Source organism: Hylaeus volcanicus, chromosome 1 (assembly GCF_026283585.1).
Source record: "Hylaeus volcanicus isolate JK05 chromosome 1, UHH_iyHylVolc1.0_haploid, whole genome shotgun sequence".
Lineage (NCBI taxonomy): Eukaryota > Metazoa > Arthropoda > Insecta > Hymenoptera > Colletidae > Hylaeus > Hylaeus volcanicus.
In genome coordinates, this window is record NC_071976.1 from 9,283,150 (window position 1) to 9,298,803 (window position 15,654).

The 15,654-nt window shown below is 30.8% G+C and overlaps 3 protein-coding genes across 5 annotated transcripts; 2 read left to right on the plus strand and 1 right to left on the minus strand.

Annotated features, from left to right (window-relative positions):
• Positions 1–7,169: 7,169 nt before the first annotated feature.
• On the plus strand, positions 7,170–10,067 carry LOC128879478 (protein PFF0380w-like). Of its 3 annotated transcripts, none has more exons than XM_054128869.1 (9): positions 7,255–7,325; positions 7,753–7,890; positions 8,008–8,363; positions 8,447–8,638; positions 8,698–8,891; positions 8,990–9,159; positions 9,236–9,488; positions 9,550–9,701; positions 9,785–10,067. In XM_054128869.1, exons 2-9 carry the CDS (start codon positions 7,779–7,781, stop codon positions 9,913–9,915), a joined length of 1,560 nt encoding a protein of 519 aa, XP_053984844.1. In that variant the 5' UTR covers positions 7,255–7,325; positions 7,753–7,778; the 3' UTR covers positions 9,916–10,067. The 3 variants fall into 3 exon arrangements, with proteins under 3 accessions (XP_053984669.1, XP_053984844.1, XP_053984758.1); XM_054128783.1 differs by lacking the exon at positions 7,255–7,325 and adding an exon at positions 7,445–7,565 and having other exon boundaries at positions 7,663–7,890; XM_054128694.1 differs by having other exon boundaries at positions 7,170–7,890.
• Positions 10,068–10,328: 261 nt separating this feature from the next.
• Positions 10,329–12,042, plus strand: LOC128880059 (ubiquitin carboxyl-terminal hydrolase isozyme L5). Its single transcript, XM_054129774.1, has 6 exons — positions 10,329–10,511; positions 10,692–10,755; positions 10,832–10,937; positions 10,999–11,186; positions 11,273–11,470; positions 11,538–12,042. The coding sequence occupies exons 1-6, from the start codon at positions 10,436–10,438 to the stop codon at positions 11,839–11,841; spliced, it is 936 nt and encodes a 311-aa protein (XP_053985749.1). The 5' UTR covers positions 10,329–10,435; the 3' UTR covers positions 11,842–12,042.
• On the minus strand, positions 12,003–15,633 carry LOC128879629 (MATH and LRR domain-containing protein PFE0570w-like). Its single transcript, XM_054128992.1, has 7 exons — positions 13,659–15,633; positions 13,382–13,573; positions 13,127–13,323; positions 12,861–13,030; positions 12,530–12,782; positions 12,303–12,454; positions 12,003–12,223 (listed from the first exon to the last, which is right to left on the minus strand). The coding sequence occupies exons 1-7, from the start codon at positions 14,637–14,639 to the stop codon at positions 12,081–12,083; spliced, it is 2,088 nt and encodes a 695-aa protein (XP_053984967.1). The 5' UTR covers positions 14,640–15,633; the 3' UTR covers positions 12,003–12,080.
• Positions 15,634–15,654: the final 21 nt, after the last annotated feature.

Below are 15,654 nucleotides of genomic sequence, written 5' to 3' on the forward strand. Positions count from 1 at the left end.
CTTATGTTTTATTAATCTCCACTCACGTAATAAACGAAGCTATGCTGGCAATCTCTTTGCATAAAATGCTAAGCTACTTTAATATTTGACTTTTTAATAGCCACGTTAAATTGAATTTAATAATCGATTCGATCAAACTGAAACATTCAACTATGTTCATTGAGTTTTTAAAATTACTAAGATATCATTTTTACTTCATTGTATTACTATTTCAAAAGAAGTTATGGTTGAAGTTACGTTATAACTTTAATTTCTTCTCTCAAGGCAGATAGAATGGATTCTAAAGCTAATAAAATGCGTAGCCTACAATCACGCTATAGGACTGATACATTAACAAAGGATGCTGCAGCCTATTAGCTGATAGTATTTGTTATGTAATTGATAATGTTATCAAGCTCTGTGATAGTATTAGCAATTGCATATTCCAAATATTATCTAGGACCCAGGTCTCACCACGAGGAGGTTGCTGCATATGGAGACCCGACATTTGGGTGAAAGGAATGTGTCATGTGCCACATCCCAACCACCCTTATTTTGCATGCATTTCCCTCATTACTATTTACCTATGCTTCCCTAACAGGAGTTTAAAAAATGATACTTGTAGATTGTTAGATACTAATTATTCCTGTCTAAATGAGCGCTCATATTTTAATAGAAATAGCCTCCCTAAGTAATGGTTAATGTGTTTAATTAAACACTATTGCATTTTTCTTCTTCTGAATTATTATTTATATCCTGCACTTAATAAAATATAAGAACACATGTGTTTTTCTGTAGTAACCATTGACTCTACAAGGAGATGTTGATTCCTAAAACAGAAACTTGTTTTATGGATTAGTAGACATACACATATAAAAATAATTTGGTAGCTGAAAAGAAAATTTATTAGTACACATGTGCACATGTATATGTAAATTACACATTGTCAATGTATGTGTTTCTTATCGATCAGAAATCAAATCAATCACTTGCTTCAAAACAAGAATATTATATTTATAAATTTGTAGTTGCAAAGTTAAGCAATTTATACTTTTTAGTTTATAATACATTTACTCGAAATATGCCAATGTAATTCGAGCCGAATAAATTACGAATACGAATAAATTACGAACGTTCGTTTAAATCGACTATAAGACTTTACTATCAATATAAAGCAAATGAAATTGCGTTTGCGTACTTTTTATCGCAAGTTTATTATTTATCATTAAATGAAGCAATGATCGCGAAGAAACTTTGATCGATACAAAAAATCTCGAATATTTATGAAAATATACACTACCGTGTTAAATCAAATTTTTTTGAACAGTAAGTCAACCGTGGTTGGAAAATGATTTATATCGCGTAGCAATTCCAGTAATGAATAGTCATTGATGTAAAATTTCTAATAATCAACTAAACATAATATATTTTTAAACATATCAAATGTGTAACAATAATTTAAGATTTTATATAAAAATCGCCCGATTTAATTCAAATATTACGAACAAAAAACATCTTTTTTCAGATGTGATTATATTATCAAACAGTATTTCCAACGACCAGAACTCGAGTTTTAACAGTAATGCAATATTACAATTCGAGAATGATCCTGAAAGAAAAATAATTAGACACGTGATATATTGAACAACCTAATCTACGGAATAGAAAATTTCAAAACTCCCGAGAGCAGCCACCCGGGGCGCTTCATTATTCGCAACAAACAATTGGCTCTAAATACTATGTCAAAACGAACGCGATAAAGCATACGCAACACTAATAGCACTCGCGGTTGATTTTTTTATTCGCAACACTACCCTGAAAGAAAACGCGAAAAATTCTAATCAAAAGGAAAATTGACTCTAAATATGATTCCAATCGGTCGCGATTCATGTATACGCAACACTAAATAGCAATCGCGGTTGGTATATTTGTTCGCAATACTACTCTGAAAGAAAACGCGAAAAATGTTAATCAATCAAAGCAACCCTAAATACGAACGCGTTTCATATTTCCATTTCGCAACACTAATGAAAATCGCGATTGCCCAATTGACACTGGATGATGAGTTCCCACGTTGGGGTATATGACCCAAACAAACTACTACAACTACAAGCGAGTACAGTGACAAATAGTAATAGTAATGAGTCCCCATCTTCGAATTCGAAAATGGAGAGCCATTCGTTACAGCCCACTCTTGCGACAATTTGTCAGGGCCTCTTCGGCATACAGCCTCTTCTTTCTTCGGACGCATTGTCCGATCTGAAACTTATAGCTAGAATCGAGGTTCCGTGCAATATGTGGACGTTCAACCCGATGAACCACACGTCTAGAACCTCGAGGGAACGATCGTTTCGAGGGACCTATGACACGATCGCGACCGCGAAAGAACGACTCTAAGAGTCGAGACCCGAAAAATCGAAAACAAATACAGAAACAAACGGACAGAAGCTCCGTTTGCATCGTCATTGCAACGATTCCTCGAATCCACTTACAGTAACAGATCCGTCAACCGTTGCGCGACCTACTCAAACTAAAGTGACGAGATCTGCCCTGGACCCTACCTACTTAGATTTAACATACACACCAGAAGGTAAGTTACCTACCTACCTAGCCCTATATTTAAAAAGAGCAAAACAATCACACAAACACACATGCTCCACGATTCTCAATCAAGGCTCTCGGGCGCGACCTAAACTAGGGAGATGTCCCGGGACATCTCCGACACCCGAGTTTGCCATACACACATTCACACTCTAAAGGTACGTACCAGTTCTTGAAATCATTTGACAAAAGCTAACGACCACTGCGTTTTGGTATCGTGTGATTATTGCATTCGTAATCAAATTATTTTTAATCTGTGAAAAAGTATGAAACTGAAAAGCTACTACTCTATATATTCTTGTATATTTTTATATGTTAATAATGCAAATAACTCTCACGCAATTGTATTGCTTGGTCATTTTTCTATTGAGATTGCTATGTAAGAGAAATTAATAGAATTGTAATGAATTTCATTGTAATGAATAATAATTTAAATCTAAAATTATGATGTGATTTGTATATTGCAAGGAATAATTGAAACGACGCAATTCCACAACCTAACCACACACACACACATGTGGAAAGTACGTCGTGCACGATACGTTAGCAGTGTCAAACGCCCACATTGATCATTATTATAAATATTATAAACTAAGTCATCGTGCCCATTGCCTTCACTCACCCAAGTAGTACCTGGGCACGTGAGTGAGTTTGGGCAACGAACACGGAAGGATTAAGCCTGAAAATCCTAAATAGAAAGAGTGATTAGTAAGATCTAAGCGACCTAGCATTCTTTTGTTCTTTGCTGTTTCATTTGCAGTAAAAGTGACTCGACTTTTAATTTATAAAAATTCAAAATGTGAAACTTGAGTATGCATTGATATCGAAAAATTCAATTAAAAAAGAGAAATATGACTTTATTCAAGATTAAATTATTTATCAAAAAAGAGAATAAATTGGACTTGGCAATGATATAATTTAATTTGAAAATTTAATATGAATATTGATTTACTATCAGGCGATTCCCTTGTCAAAGTATACTTTTTAAAGATCGTACAAAGGGTACAAATCATGTAACTTTGACACAGGAGCCAACCTATCGCGAAGCATCCTTCTTGTACATACATGTAAAACTTCAAGAACAAAAATTATATTTGAACTTGTTGCTTGAAAAATATAGAAACAAATCTTTCAATTGTATATACTGAACTGTACAGTATACATATATTAATATATATGTAATCATATTACGTGGTCAATAAACAAATTTTAAGATTGAATTCATACGCGGTGTACAAGAAGACTCTATCCTAAACTAAGAAATAAAACAAGAAATGTTACTACTCGCGAGTATGCTATGCAATGCATACCCGCGGTCACTATACTCGCCAAAGACCACGTATACAACTAGTCACCCGTGTCGATTCGAACCTTTCGTCCTACGACATGATTGGGGACCAGAGGAACAAAATACCATGCGACTCACCGATCGTTGGCTTGAAATCTGCATGTACCTCGTTAACAGACATCGTAGTAGCTCTGCTAGGCTCAGCTAGACTCACGAACGATGGGACGAGGTGCACAGAATCTGTAAAAGAACACAAAACATAACGATCAATTTCTTCACTTGCAATTTTAAAGGTATCAAACTATGATAAAATAAAGAATTCGTAGATACTTACATTTTCCATTTATTCAGCATCGTCCGATAGTCCTCTTCAGTGATGCACTGACTCTAATACCGGTATCGATCAATTTCCGTTGAATACAAAAAACAAGCGACCGAAAATAATTCTAGACGGCGAACAACCGAGACTCTACCTCGCGATTAAATAACTGAAAGAGCCGCGATGCTCTAGACAGAATTTACAATCCGCAAGAAACACTGATTTTATTTCCCGTATGCCTAAAATCCAAACGAAAATCTACTCGATACAACTCTGTATCGAAACAAATACGACTTCTACGTGTTAAACACTGACTCTACCGACCGCCTTGCGCGCGGTCAGCAATGCCTGAAAGAAAGAGTGGGATAGAAGACAAACAAAGTCGAAGCAAGCACACCTTGTGCTATGCTAGTATTGTATTTTTTTCTCGTTCTCGAGTGGTGGTCGCAGAATACACTGCTTTTCCTAGAATCACGATAACCGTTGGCCCTTTGTTATTGAAACACGATCCCACTAACTTTCGAGAGATAAACATTCCGTCAAATGTGAATCTCAATTTTAATGACGAAATATTACGCACGAGTATAATGAAAAATGTTACATCAAGAATTTGCGTTACGAAATATTATAGACAAATATCATTAGATATGTTATATCAAAAAATTTCGTTACTGGGCTTGTAATAGTGTTCATGATTTTATCGTATTCTAAGATATATTACGACTTTCATAAATATTACAAGACTCGTTGCAAGATCAAAATTTATTAGTTATTCAGACTTCCATATTAATATACAATCGCGTAGATTCTACGTGAATTAAAAAAACTTGCTACCAAAAATTGAACGGAAACGCGATTGCGTCAGCTTCGTAAAGATAGATTTGTCGAAAAATTAAGTGTATCGTATGAAATCAGAAAATATACAACCGCGATCGAGTTACAGTGACATGACACCATTTTGTATTGTCACGAAATTTTAAGCTAAAGAAAAAGTTTGTATTAATCTGTTCAATTTCATCTCAGCACTGATCCGTTCTAAAATCATGTAACACGCTTACGATCGATAACAATGCACACAAAAGACAGTAAAAATATGAATAAATATGTTACCATTTCGTTTGAAAAAGTTTCAAACTTTACCACTTTCGACGAGATTCCGTTTGAATCGGCGACAAGCATCATGGCGTCGGTGCAACGGAATTGGCGTTCAAGTTTCATCAGCGACCTGTAACAGGATAAAATGACTAACTTAAGACATGATTGTTCATTCAAAATACAGATATATTATAATAAAAGAACGATCAAGTTCGAACAACCCGCAAAAGATCGTAATTTAACTGAGAGAATCGAAATATTAATTGACGCCAAGTGGAGAAAAGACCGCGAAACCGATATTGAAATTCTTTTACTATATCGATTGAATTTATTGTTAAAAGACTATCGAAATTATATTAAAGCACTATTAAAAAGTAAATGAGATTAATATTAACGATTGGTAGCGATTAGATGGCAACAGATATGAAATAGATACCTAATTAGTAACACGGTACGAAACACGTCTTGTCGCGCCAGCTTCCACGGACAAATGGCGAACGCTTTGCTGCGCAGAAGCGTTGCGCGGCATTGCGATGAATGGTGAACTCAATTTTAGACATTTTTCGAATAATCTATTTAATTTATTATATTAGCTTAATATATGTTTGGAACATAATATTCATTATATTAAAAGCATAACAATGTTAAAAATGAAGTATGAAAACGTTTTTTTGTTATTTTTAATAATCAGGCTTCGAATAAGCTAGGCGACGCGACGCTAGCTAGGAAACAGACTATGTATCGTATAGAATGCTAGAAAATTCTTAATTGCGATCGAACTACAGTGACACGACGCCATTATGAATTGTCACGAAATTTGAAGTTACGAAAAGATTGTATTAATTTTGTTCAATTTTATGTTAGTACTGATCCGTTATAAAATCGCGTATTACACTTACGACCGATACCTACTCGTATAAGAGACGATAAAAATATGAGTAAATGTGTTACAAACTTTACCACTTTCGATGAAATTTTGTTTGAATTAGAGACAAGCATCATGGCGTCGGTGGTACGAAATTGCCGGTAAAGATTCATCAATGTTCTGTAACAGAATAAAATGACTAACTTAAGACATGATTGTTCATTCAAAATACAGATATATTATAATAAAAGAACGATCAAGTTTGAACAACCCGCAAAAGATCGTAATTTAACTGAGAGAATCGAAATATTAATTGACGCCAATTGGAGAAAAGACCGCGAAACGATCGCGGTCTTTTACTATATCGATTGAATTTACAGTTAAATGTGTATTGAAATGATATAAAAGGACCACTAGAGAATAAACGAGAGTAGTATTAGTAATTCACTAAATTAGTAATTAGTAAATCACTACTAATTAAGTGGTGATTATATTGCAACAGGTAGAAGATAGATACCTAATTAGTCAGACAGTACGAAACACGTCTTATCGCGCCGGCTTCCACGAAACAAAGGACGACTCGTCTACGCCGCGGAGAGGCTTGCGTTTCTTACGCCGCTAGGCGGCGAATGGAAACAACCCCCATTTCTCGTCGAAATTCAAATTTCAAAAATGTTTTATTTCGAATAATATAATACTTTCGATATGTGGTAGAAAATGTCTCAATAGAACAGTATAGCACTAAAATTGTTATACTGTTACCCAGAGGAAAAATAATTACGATAAAATGTTCAAATAAATAAATACATATGTGCGTTTCACGGGGTAAACTAAATCAAAGAGTATTCTTTGAACTAATTTATCGTGAACTAAAGTTTTACATATTTTTACATAATCTACTTATTATATCAGCTTAATATATGCTAAGAACATAACTTATTTATTATACTAGAACCATAATAATGTTAAAATTAGCCTGGAAAAACGTTTTTTTGTTATTTTTTAATAATCAGGTTGGAACTATTTCTCGACAAACTTGGAGCATCTGTCGAGAGATGACGCCATCAGCTTATTCTAAGTCTGTGTTATATGGAATTAATATGGCATCACCATGGTTGAATATTCTTCGCGGTAGTGTTGATTCTGATATAGTTGTCGCGATGGGTGCGGCAAAAGAAGTAAACAATACGTCTGATGATGATTTAGATAATAATATTAAAAAATTTGAAAATGCACATAATAATAATAGAGTGTGTGCAAGTAAAGAAAATACAGAAATATTGATACAAAATTTTGTAAAAATGTCTCCCATTAAAAAAAATGATTGCATTGAAAATTTGCGAGCTAGTAGCAATTGTCGAAATGAGAATAGTGAGCATGTAGTATCTAATTTAGTAAATAATGTGGAAAATACAAATGTAATAGAAACTTGTAGTAATAATAAATTAATAAATGATAGTCAAAGTTCAGCAATTAGTATTTGTAAATTAAAAGATTCACCTTTTACCTCCCCAGAACAAACAGAATTACATGAATTTGTAAATGTAAAAAACATTAAAGTAGAAAATATATGTAGTTCTGAAATGTTTAATTTTAATAATGTAGATACAAATTCAATTGAACCACATTCTATGTGTCTTAAAATGTTAGAAGAAACATCTATGTTGCATAAAAGAAAAAATCATTACCCTAATGAAGATGATACTTCCATTAAACGAAGGAAAAGGAAAGCAAATGACAGTGGTAATTATGATCAGCTATCTAACATACACAAAAATTATGTAATACTAGTTTAAAGAACAGATTCTGTTGTAAACTTTCAAGAAGTTAAAATATTACCAGATTTTTTATTTTTAACAGGCAATGATATTGTACCAAAGGTACAAAATATGGAACTGTCCAATGAACCACAAGTAGACCCTCTTTATATTGCGAGCAGCAATGTGCAAAATACAACCATTGCAAATGTTGATAGTAAAGGAATAAATCCATTAACAATAGCTGAACATAATTCAAGAGACATAACATCAGAATCCAGTGATGAAGATGAAGCTGAATATGATGATGAGGACGATGATGATGATGATGATGATGATGATGATGATGATGAAGATGAAAATGATGATGAGACTTACATGACTTCAAAAGCTGTGCTTGGAGACTTAAATATTAAATTAAACATAGCAAACAAAGAAATGTTTGAAAATGCTATGAAGGTAAATTTCTAATTCAAAATATTTTCTAATTACATCATACTTTTAATTTTAAATATCTATTCATTGATTTTCTACTATTTTAGAGACTGTATGATCTAAAAGTACAAATAATACATAACATACCACCACAACATAGGATTGAACACACAGCAGGCTCAAGGCATTTAACAAAAGTGGAAAGACAATTATTTTTAAATCATGGACCAATAAAAAATAATGCATATACCCCTCATGAAGATGAAACTATTAAGAATAATTGGAAAACATTTTGTGAAGTATGTTTCATCAGTATCATTATGTAATATTGTTGATTAACAAAATTTGTTGTACACAGATTCATAATTGGGATCCTAAACATATAGAACCATTTCTTCGTATGAGAAATGGAAAACATTATTATATAAGAAGTATGACAGAAAGACAAAAATTTATTCAGTTTATAGCAAATGGATTACCAGGTAGGACACTGTACAGTGTGTATAGAAGATTCAGAAGTATGAATGGAAAATATGAAAAAACATTTAAAAGGTATACAGTTAAATGTTTATGTACTGTTTATATATAATTTTATAATTATAATGTAAGTTATAGTTATATAAATCTATTGCAATAATATATTTTCCCAGGTACACATTAGTAGAAGATGAACAAATTTTATTGTTCATGAAAAATAAACGTGAAAATCAAACAAATCAAAATTTTTGCGATCTAGCTAAAATGTTGGGACGTAAAAGTCGTTCTGTGTGGTTACGTTATCAACTTCTTAAAAAAATGCAGGAAAGCCATATAAGGAAACGTGAGTTCTTCGTAATTACATAATTATGATCCTGATGGTTTTTTGTCTTAAAAACGAATATTAAATTTTATCGCAGCATTATCGAAAATTAAGTGGACTTTACCTTTGATTGGTACATTTATAAAAACTATTATGGATGTAACATCATCTGAGAAAGTAGAAAATTTAAAAGATGCTGTACTCCCAAAATCAGTTTGGCTAACAATAGGAGAGAAACTGAGCATAGATCACAATATACTGAAATTACTTTGGATGCATCAATTGCATATGCAATTGTTTTGTCCAGAACCTATTTATCTAAACGATATAAAAATAAAATTAATTGAATGGTAAGTTACAAATATATAACATATGACAATACATGGTGTATATATTAAGATCTTGTTGCAGCATTTATAGAAAAGGAATCTCACATATTCAAGAAATAATATGGTCAGATATTGTGAAATATTTTGAGGGTGTTACCACTGTCTTTTTATGTAAAGTATTTTTTTATCTTGTCAAAGAAGCCACTGTGAAAGTAGGCACAAATGAATTTCCTTGTAAGTTTATGAATATATAAAAAAAATTATAAATATTAGAAGCTTTTGTCATGTAATAATGACATCAACTTTTTATTTTTCAGATATTGTGGACTACTTGTATACTGATAAAATACATGATATAAAAAGTGAATTAACTGATAAGTTTCTTCCTAGACTATCTTATAATGATAGAAATGTCGAAATTATAGATAAAGATACAAGTGACAATTGATTCCAAATAAGATATAATCAAAAGTCAAGATAAGATATATTAGAAAGTTAAATAAAAATATTGTATATGTTATTTAATAACCTGTATAAATTTTCAGTATGATGTTACTGAGCAATAATAATACATGTTTTAACAACCCTAATAAGACATAATTTTTGTTGATATTTATATTCATTTTTAAAAATTGAAGTTTATTGAATTCTAGTTTTTTTTATATTTTTCTGTTCTCATTTTCGAATACCTTTTCCTTTACTCTTTAATATAAAAAATATTTTATATTAATTTATTTACTTTTTCAAATGTTTACAATTCTTTTTAAATTTACAATACAGATGTCTCCAACAATATTTCTCAGGCGTTGCGCCCTCTTAGAATGTTTATCATGTCAGTCGGTTCTGTAGTTTGATGCAATAATCTATTTATTCGATTTAGTTGTATGTGTGACAACTACTTTGTGCTTGTAGCTTTTGGTGACTGGTGAAACTGGGCGAAACTGGCGATGGTGTATAATAAATAAAAAATGGCGGACTCAGCGGGCAATTGGTGTCTCATCGAAAGCGATCCTGGTGTTTTTACGGAATTAATCAAAGAATTTGGTAAACTTTGATCTATTTTATATAAATTTATCGTATACTCTCTTTATCGGCACGAAAATGATTCGTATACGTTTATGTCAAAAGAGGACTGCTTTTGATGATAATTGCTTCGTGCACTTACAGTTTGAAATGTTTTATTTATAAAAGGCATATATTTGTAAAGTGTGTTATCATTTATAGGTGTTAAAGGAGCTCAAGTAGAAGAATTATGGAGTTTGGATGATGATCAGTTCGATAATTTGAAGTGAGTATTAAATTTGTGTAACATAACCTTACTCGTAAGCTTGTTTACATCAAGTGTTCAATAATAATTTTTTAAGGCCTATACATGGTTTGATATTTTTATTCAAATGGGTTCAGGATGATGAACCATCTGGAAATGTTGTTCAAGATAATAGGTTGGACAAAATATTTTTTGCAAAACAGGTACATACAATAATAACTATAGGTTCATGTATTATACCATTTTCACAATTTTTCCGTTTAGGTGATTAATAATGCATGTGCAACACAAGCAATATTAAGCGTATTGTTAAATTGTAAGCATTCTGATATTTTGTTGGGGCCAAATTTGGAAGAATTTAAAAATTTTTGTCAAAGCTTTGATGCTAATATGAGAGGACTTGCTCTTAGTAATTCTGATGTAATAAGAGAAGTACATAATTCTTTTTCAAGGTACTTCCTATGCAGCAACTATATATACAATAATATTGAATGAAAATTACTCACATTGTACTAAAAATAAACATAACTTCTTACAGGCAAACATTATTTGAATATGATTCAAAAAAGGCATCTAAAGATGATGATGTTTTTCACTTTGTAAGTTATGTACCAATTGATGGTCGTTTATATGAGTTAGATGGATTGAAAGATGGACCAATGGATCTAGGTCCATGCCCACTTGGAGAACAGTGGGTTCAAGCAGCAAAGCCAATAATACAAAAAAGAATAAATAAGTAGGTATATTAAATGCTTGAATTTTTTTTTGCATTCATTTATATGTTCACTAAAAAATATTTTTAGATATAATGAAGGAGAAATCCATTTTAATTTAATGGCGATCGTGACTGATAGAAAAACATTATACGAACGACAAAAAGCGAATGTTTGTGATCCAGCCGAGCTTGAGCGTTTACAGACACTAATAGAAAAAGAGATTCGAAAATCTAAACGATATCAGATCGAAAATATTAGAAGAAAACACAATTATCTCCCATTGATAATGGAATTGCTTAAGATGCTTGCCAAAGAAGGTAAGCTTGTATCTCTGTATCAAAGGGCAAAGGAAAAGGCATTGGAAAAAGAATCCAAGAAGAACACAGTTTAAATTTAGATCCTATAATTGCATGAAAAGATCGTTGGATTGTATGTAAAATGTATAGGTATCAATGAAGTGTAATCTTTTTTTAAAAATAAATGTAAATATAAACAAAAATTCCTTTTTATCGTAGACATCAAGAAATGTATTATTAATTTTAAGAAACGTCATATTGGAAAATAATGCAGTTTAATAAATGATGTAATGAGATATATAATGTTTTTATTTAATTTATGAATTAATATATCTTACTCCATATCAACATTGTCGCTCATATCTTTATCTTTAATTTTAACCTTCCCGTCAGTATAAGATAGTCTAGGAAGAAATTTATCAGTTACATCATTCTTTATGTCACTTATTTTATCGAAATACAAGTGGTTCACAATATCTGAAAAATGAAAGGTTAGTATCACTATATTGCAACAAAAGCTTTTAATATTCATGACTTTTGATGTTTGTAAACTTACCAAGAAAGTCGTTTGTACCTATTTTCGTAATAGCTTTTTTGACAAGATGAAAAAATACTTTACATAAAAAGACAGTAGTAACGCCCTCGAAATATTTTGCAACATTCGGCCATAGTATTTCTCGAGTATTCGAGATTCCTTTTCCGTACATGCTGCAATAATAATCTTGTCATGTACAATGTATATTACAAATTTTATACTAAACGATAAAACAGTACAGAACTTACTATTCAATTAATTTTATTTTTATATCATTTAAATAAATAGGCTCAGGACAAAACAATTGCATATGCAATTGGTGCATCCAAAATACTTTCAGTACATTGTGATCTATGTTTAGTTTTTCCTGTATCTTTAACCAAACCGGTCTTGGAAGGACAGCATCCTTCAAATCTTCTACTGTTTCAGATAGAGTTACATTCATGATAGTTTCTATAAATGTACCAATCAAAGGTAATGTCCACTTTACTTCTGTTAATGCTACAATAAAATTCAATAATTTGTTTTTAAAAATGAATTGGTATAAGGATTACAATAACATATTTATGAAGAACTCACGTTTGTCTGTAATTCTTTTCTGCATTTTTTTAAGAAGTTGGTAACGTAACCAAACTGACTGACTTGTACGTCCCAAGGTTTTAGCTATATCACATAATTTGTGGTTTTGTTTTCTTCTATGTTTATTTTTCATGAATGTCAAAATTTGTTCATCTTCTTGTACTGTGTATCTACAAAAAATATGTGATTGTAATATATTTATATAGTCGATACTTTAATTATAATAAATTGATATTTGATTAGTACAGAAATATTTAATGCTATACCTTCTAAATGATTTTGCATATTTTTCATTCATGCTCCTAAATCTTCGATGTACACTGTGCAGTGTCCTCCATGGTAATCCATTTGCTAAGAATTGAACAAACTTTTGCCTCTCTATCATACTTTTTATAAAGTATTGTGAACCACCATGCCTCATATAAAGAAATGGTTTTACATATTCAGGGTTCCATTTATGAATCTGTGTATAAAACATTTTGTTAATTAAAGGATTAACCAGCAATATTGATCAGACATACTTTACAGAATGTTTTCCAATTATTCTTGATAGTTTCATCTTCCTTGGGTGAAAATACACCATTTTTTATTGGTCCATATTTTAAAAATAAGTGCCTTTCTTCTTTTGTTAATGGTCTTGAGCCTGCTGTATGTTCAATTTTATGTTGTGGTGGTATGTCATGTATTATTTGTACTTTCAGATCATATAATCTCTAAAATAATAAAGATCAATGAAATGATGCTGAAAATTGAAAATTTCAAATAATTAAAATATATTTTGAATAAAATTGTAGTTACCTTTGTAGCATTTTTTAAGCTTTCTTCATTTTCTGCATCTGAATGAATGTCTAATTCTCCTAGGACATATTTTATAGTGTGATAGGCTTCATCATTTATACTTTCATCAGTGTTGATCGAATCTGATGTTTTATGTTTTCTCAAATTATATTTAGTATCGGTTAGGTTATTTATTTGTTTAATATCCATATCTTCATTGGTTGTACTTTGTACATCACTATTAGCAATAAAAAGAGGATCTATTTGTGGATCTTTGGACATTTCTATATTCTGTTCATTTTGCATAGTATCATTGGTTATTGAAGATAAAAACTCTGATGATATTTTAGTTTCTTCAAAGTCCATTACTGAATCCAAATCATGTAACATATCAATAGGTTCCATGTCATATACATTAGCATCATATAGTTCTGATTTAAGTATGTCAGATAACTGATCATAATCACTATTGCTAATTTTCCTTTTTCTTCTTTTACTAGGAGTATTATTTTCATTCGGATAATAATTTTCAGATATGCTTTTAACTACCGAATTTGAATTTAAAGTACAAGGACTAAATAAGTCAGGACTTTCTGCTTTAATGGATTTTACATCAATTAACTCATTTAATTCTGTATTTTTTGGAGGAATAAATCTTAAATCCTCTAGTTTACGAATACTAATGAATGATCTCTGGCTACTGTTTGATAATCTATCATTATTATTATGAGTTTCTTTTATCTTTGCATTTTCTGTATTATCTGTTACATTAGTTACCACATTTTGGTTATTGTTAATAGTTTGAACATTTTCATTGGTAATGTCTTTTTTATTTGGTGACTTCAGTGTTTCTTTATTTACACATTCTTTGTTATTGTGAGTCTCTTGAGATGTTTGAACATTATTACTCAAATCATCATTAGATATACAGTTTATTTCTATTTTTCTCTTTTTTAGAGGTTGTGTACTTTTTGGCTTAGGACTCAAAATATCAGCAGTCATTTTCAAATACTATTACAGCAAAGAAAACTTTAATTAATGTATCAGAATGTTATTCTGAGTATTTGAAAAACATTTATTTCAAATTTATCCAATATTAAGTATTCAATACAAAATTATAAATTAATAACACAGAATAATTGTAGATTGTAAATAAAAATACTTCAAGTGCCAAAAAGTGTTTAGTAAGGAAATAATGTTAATTTATGTTTAACAGTCGACACCTTGCCTTTTTATTGGGTATTTTCATTTCATAACATGTTTTTAAATAACATAACGATTATGTTACGTGAATTAGATTCAATTTCTTAGGAACTCATTGTTATTAATGAATAAAAGAAATGACAAACGATTTTAATTCTCAGTATAAATTGATAAACAATGTAAACATGCTTTGAATATTTCGTCCTTGTGCAATAGTGAACTCAGGTAAGGTTATATTCCGAATGGTCTAATAAGAATAAGAGAAACACAAATTGCACGCGACTTTTCTTACACAATGATTCAACAAATTTAACAAATATTTAACAAAACTTGTTGTGAGCACTACTTATTAGTGACACCTTTGTTACGATAAAGATTATATTGAACAGAACAGCCGAATCTAACGTGCTAAGAAATACACCTTCTTTTTTAATATCAGTGGCGTTATTGATGGGAAAACGTCCAAGTTTGTAGTGAAGATAATTTCCACTGTTGGTACATTATTGTTACGTTGTATAACTATTCATAAAAATGATAAATTTGTCATATCAACACATGTTCTTATTATTTTATTATTTTATACATTTATTATTTTATTTAAATTGAAGTTACTGTTAGGGAAAATATGCTTACGTTACGTTTATTGCAAATAGTGATTATAGGTTCGCAGTCTAATGTTATAGACTTGGATACATATGTAAAAATAGATAAATGTTTAAATAATATAGTAGAATAGTATATTGTAATGTTCTAAAGCAAAGAATCGTAATTGTATTTATGAAAAATAAAGAATAATTTATTAAAGATATCAGTG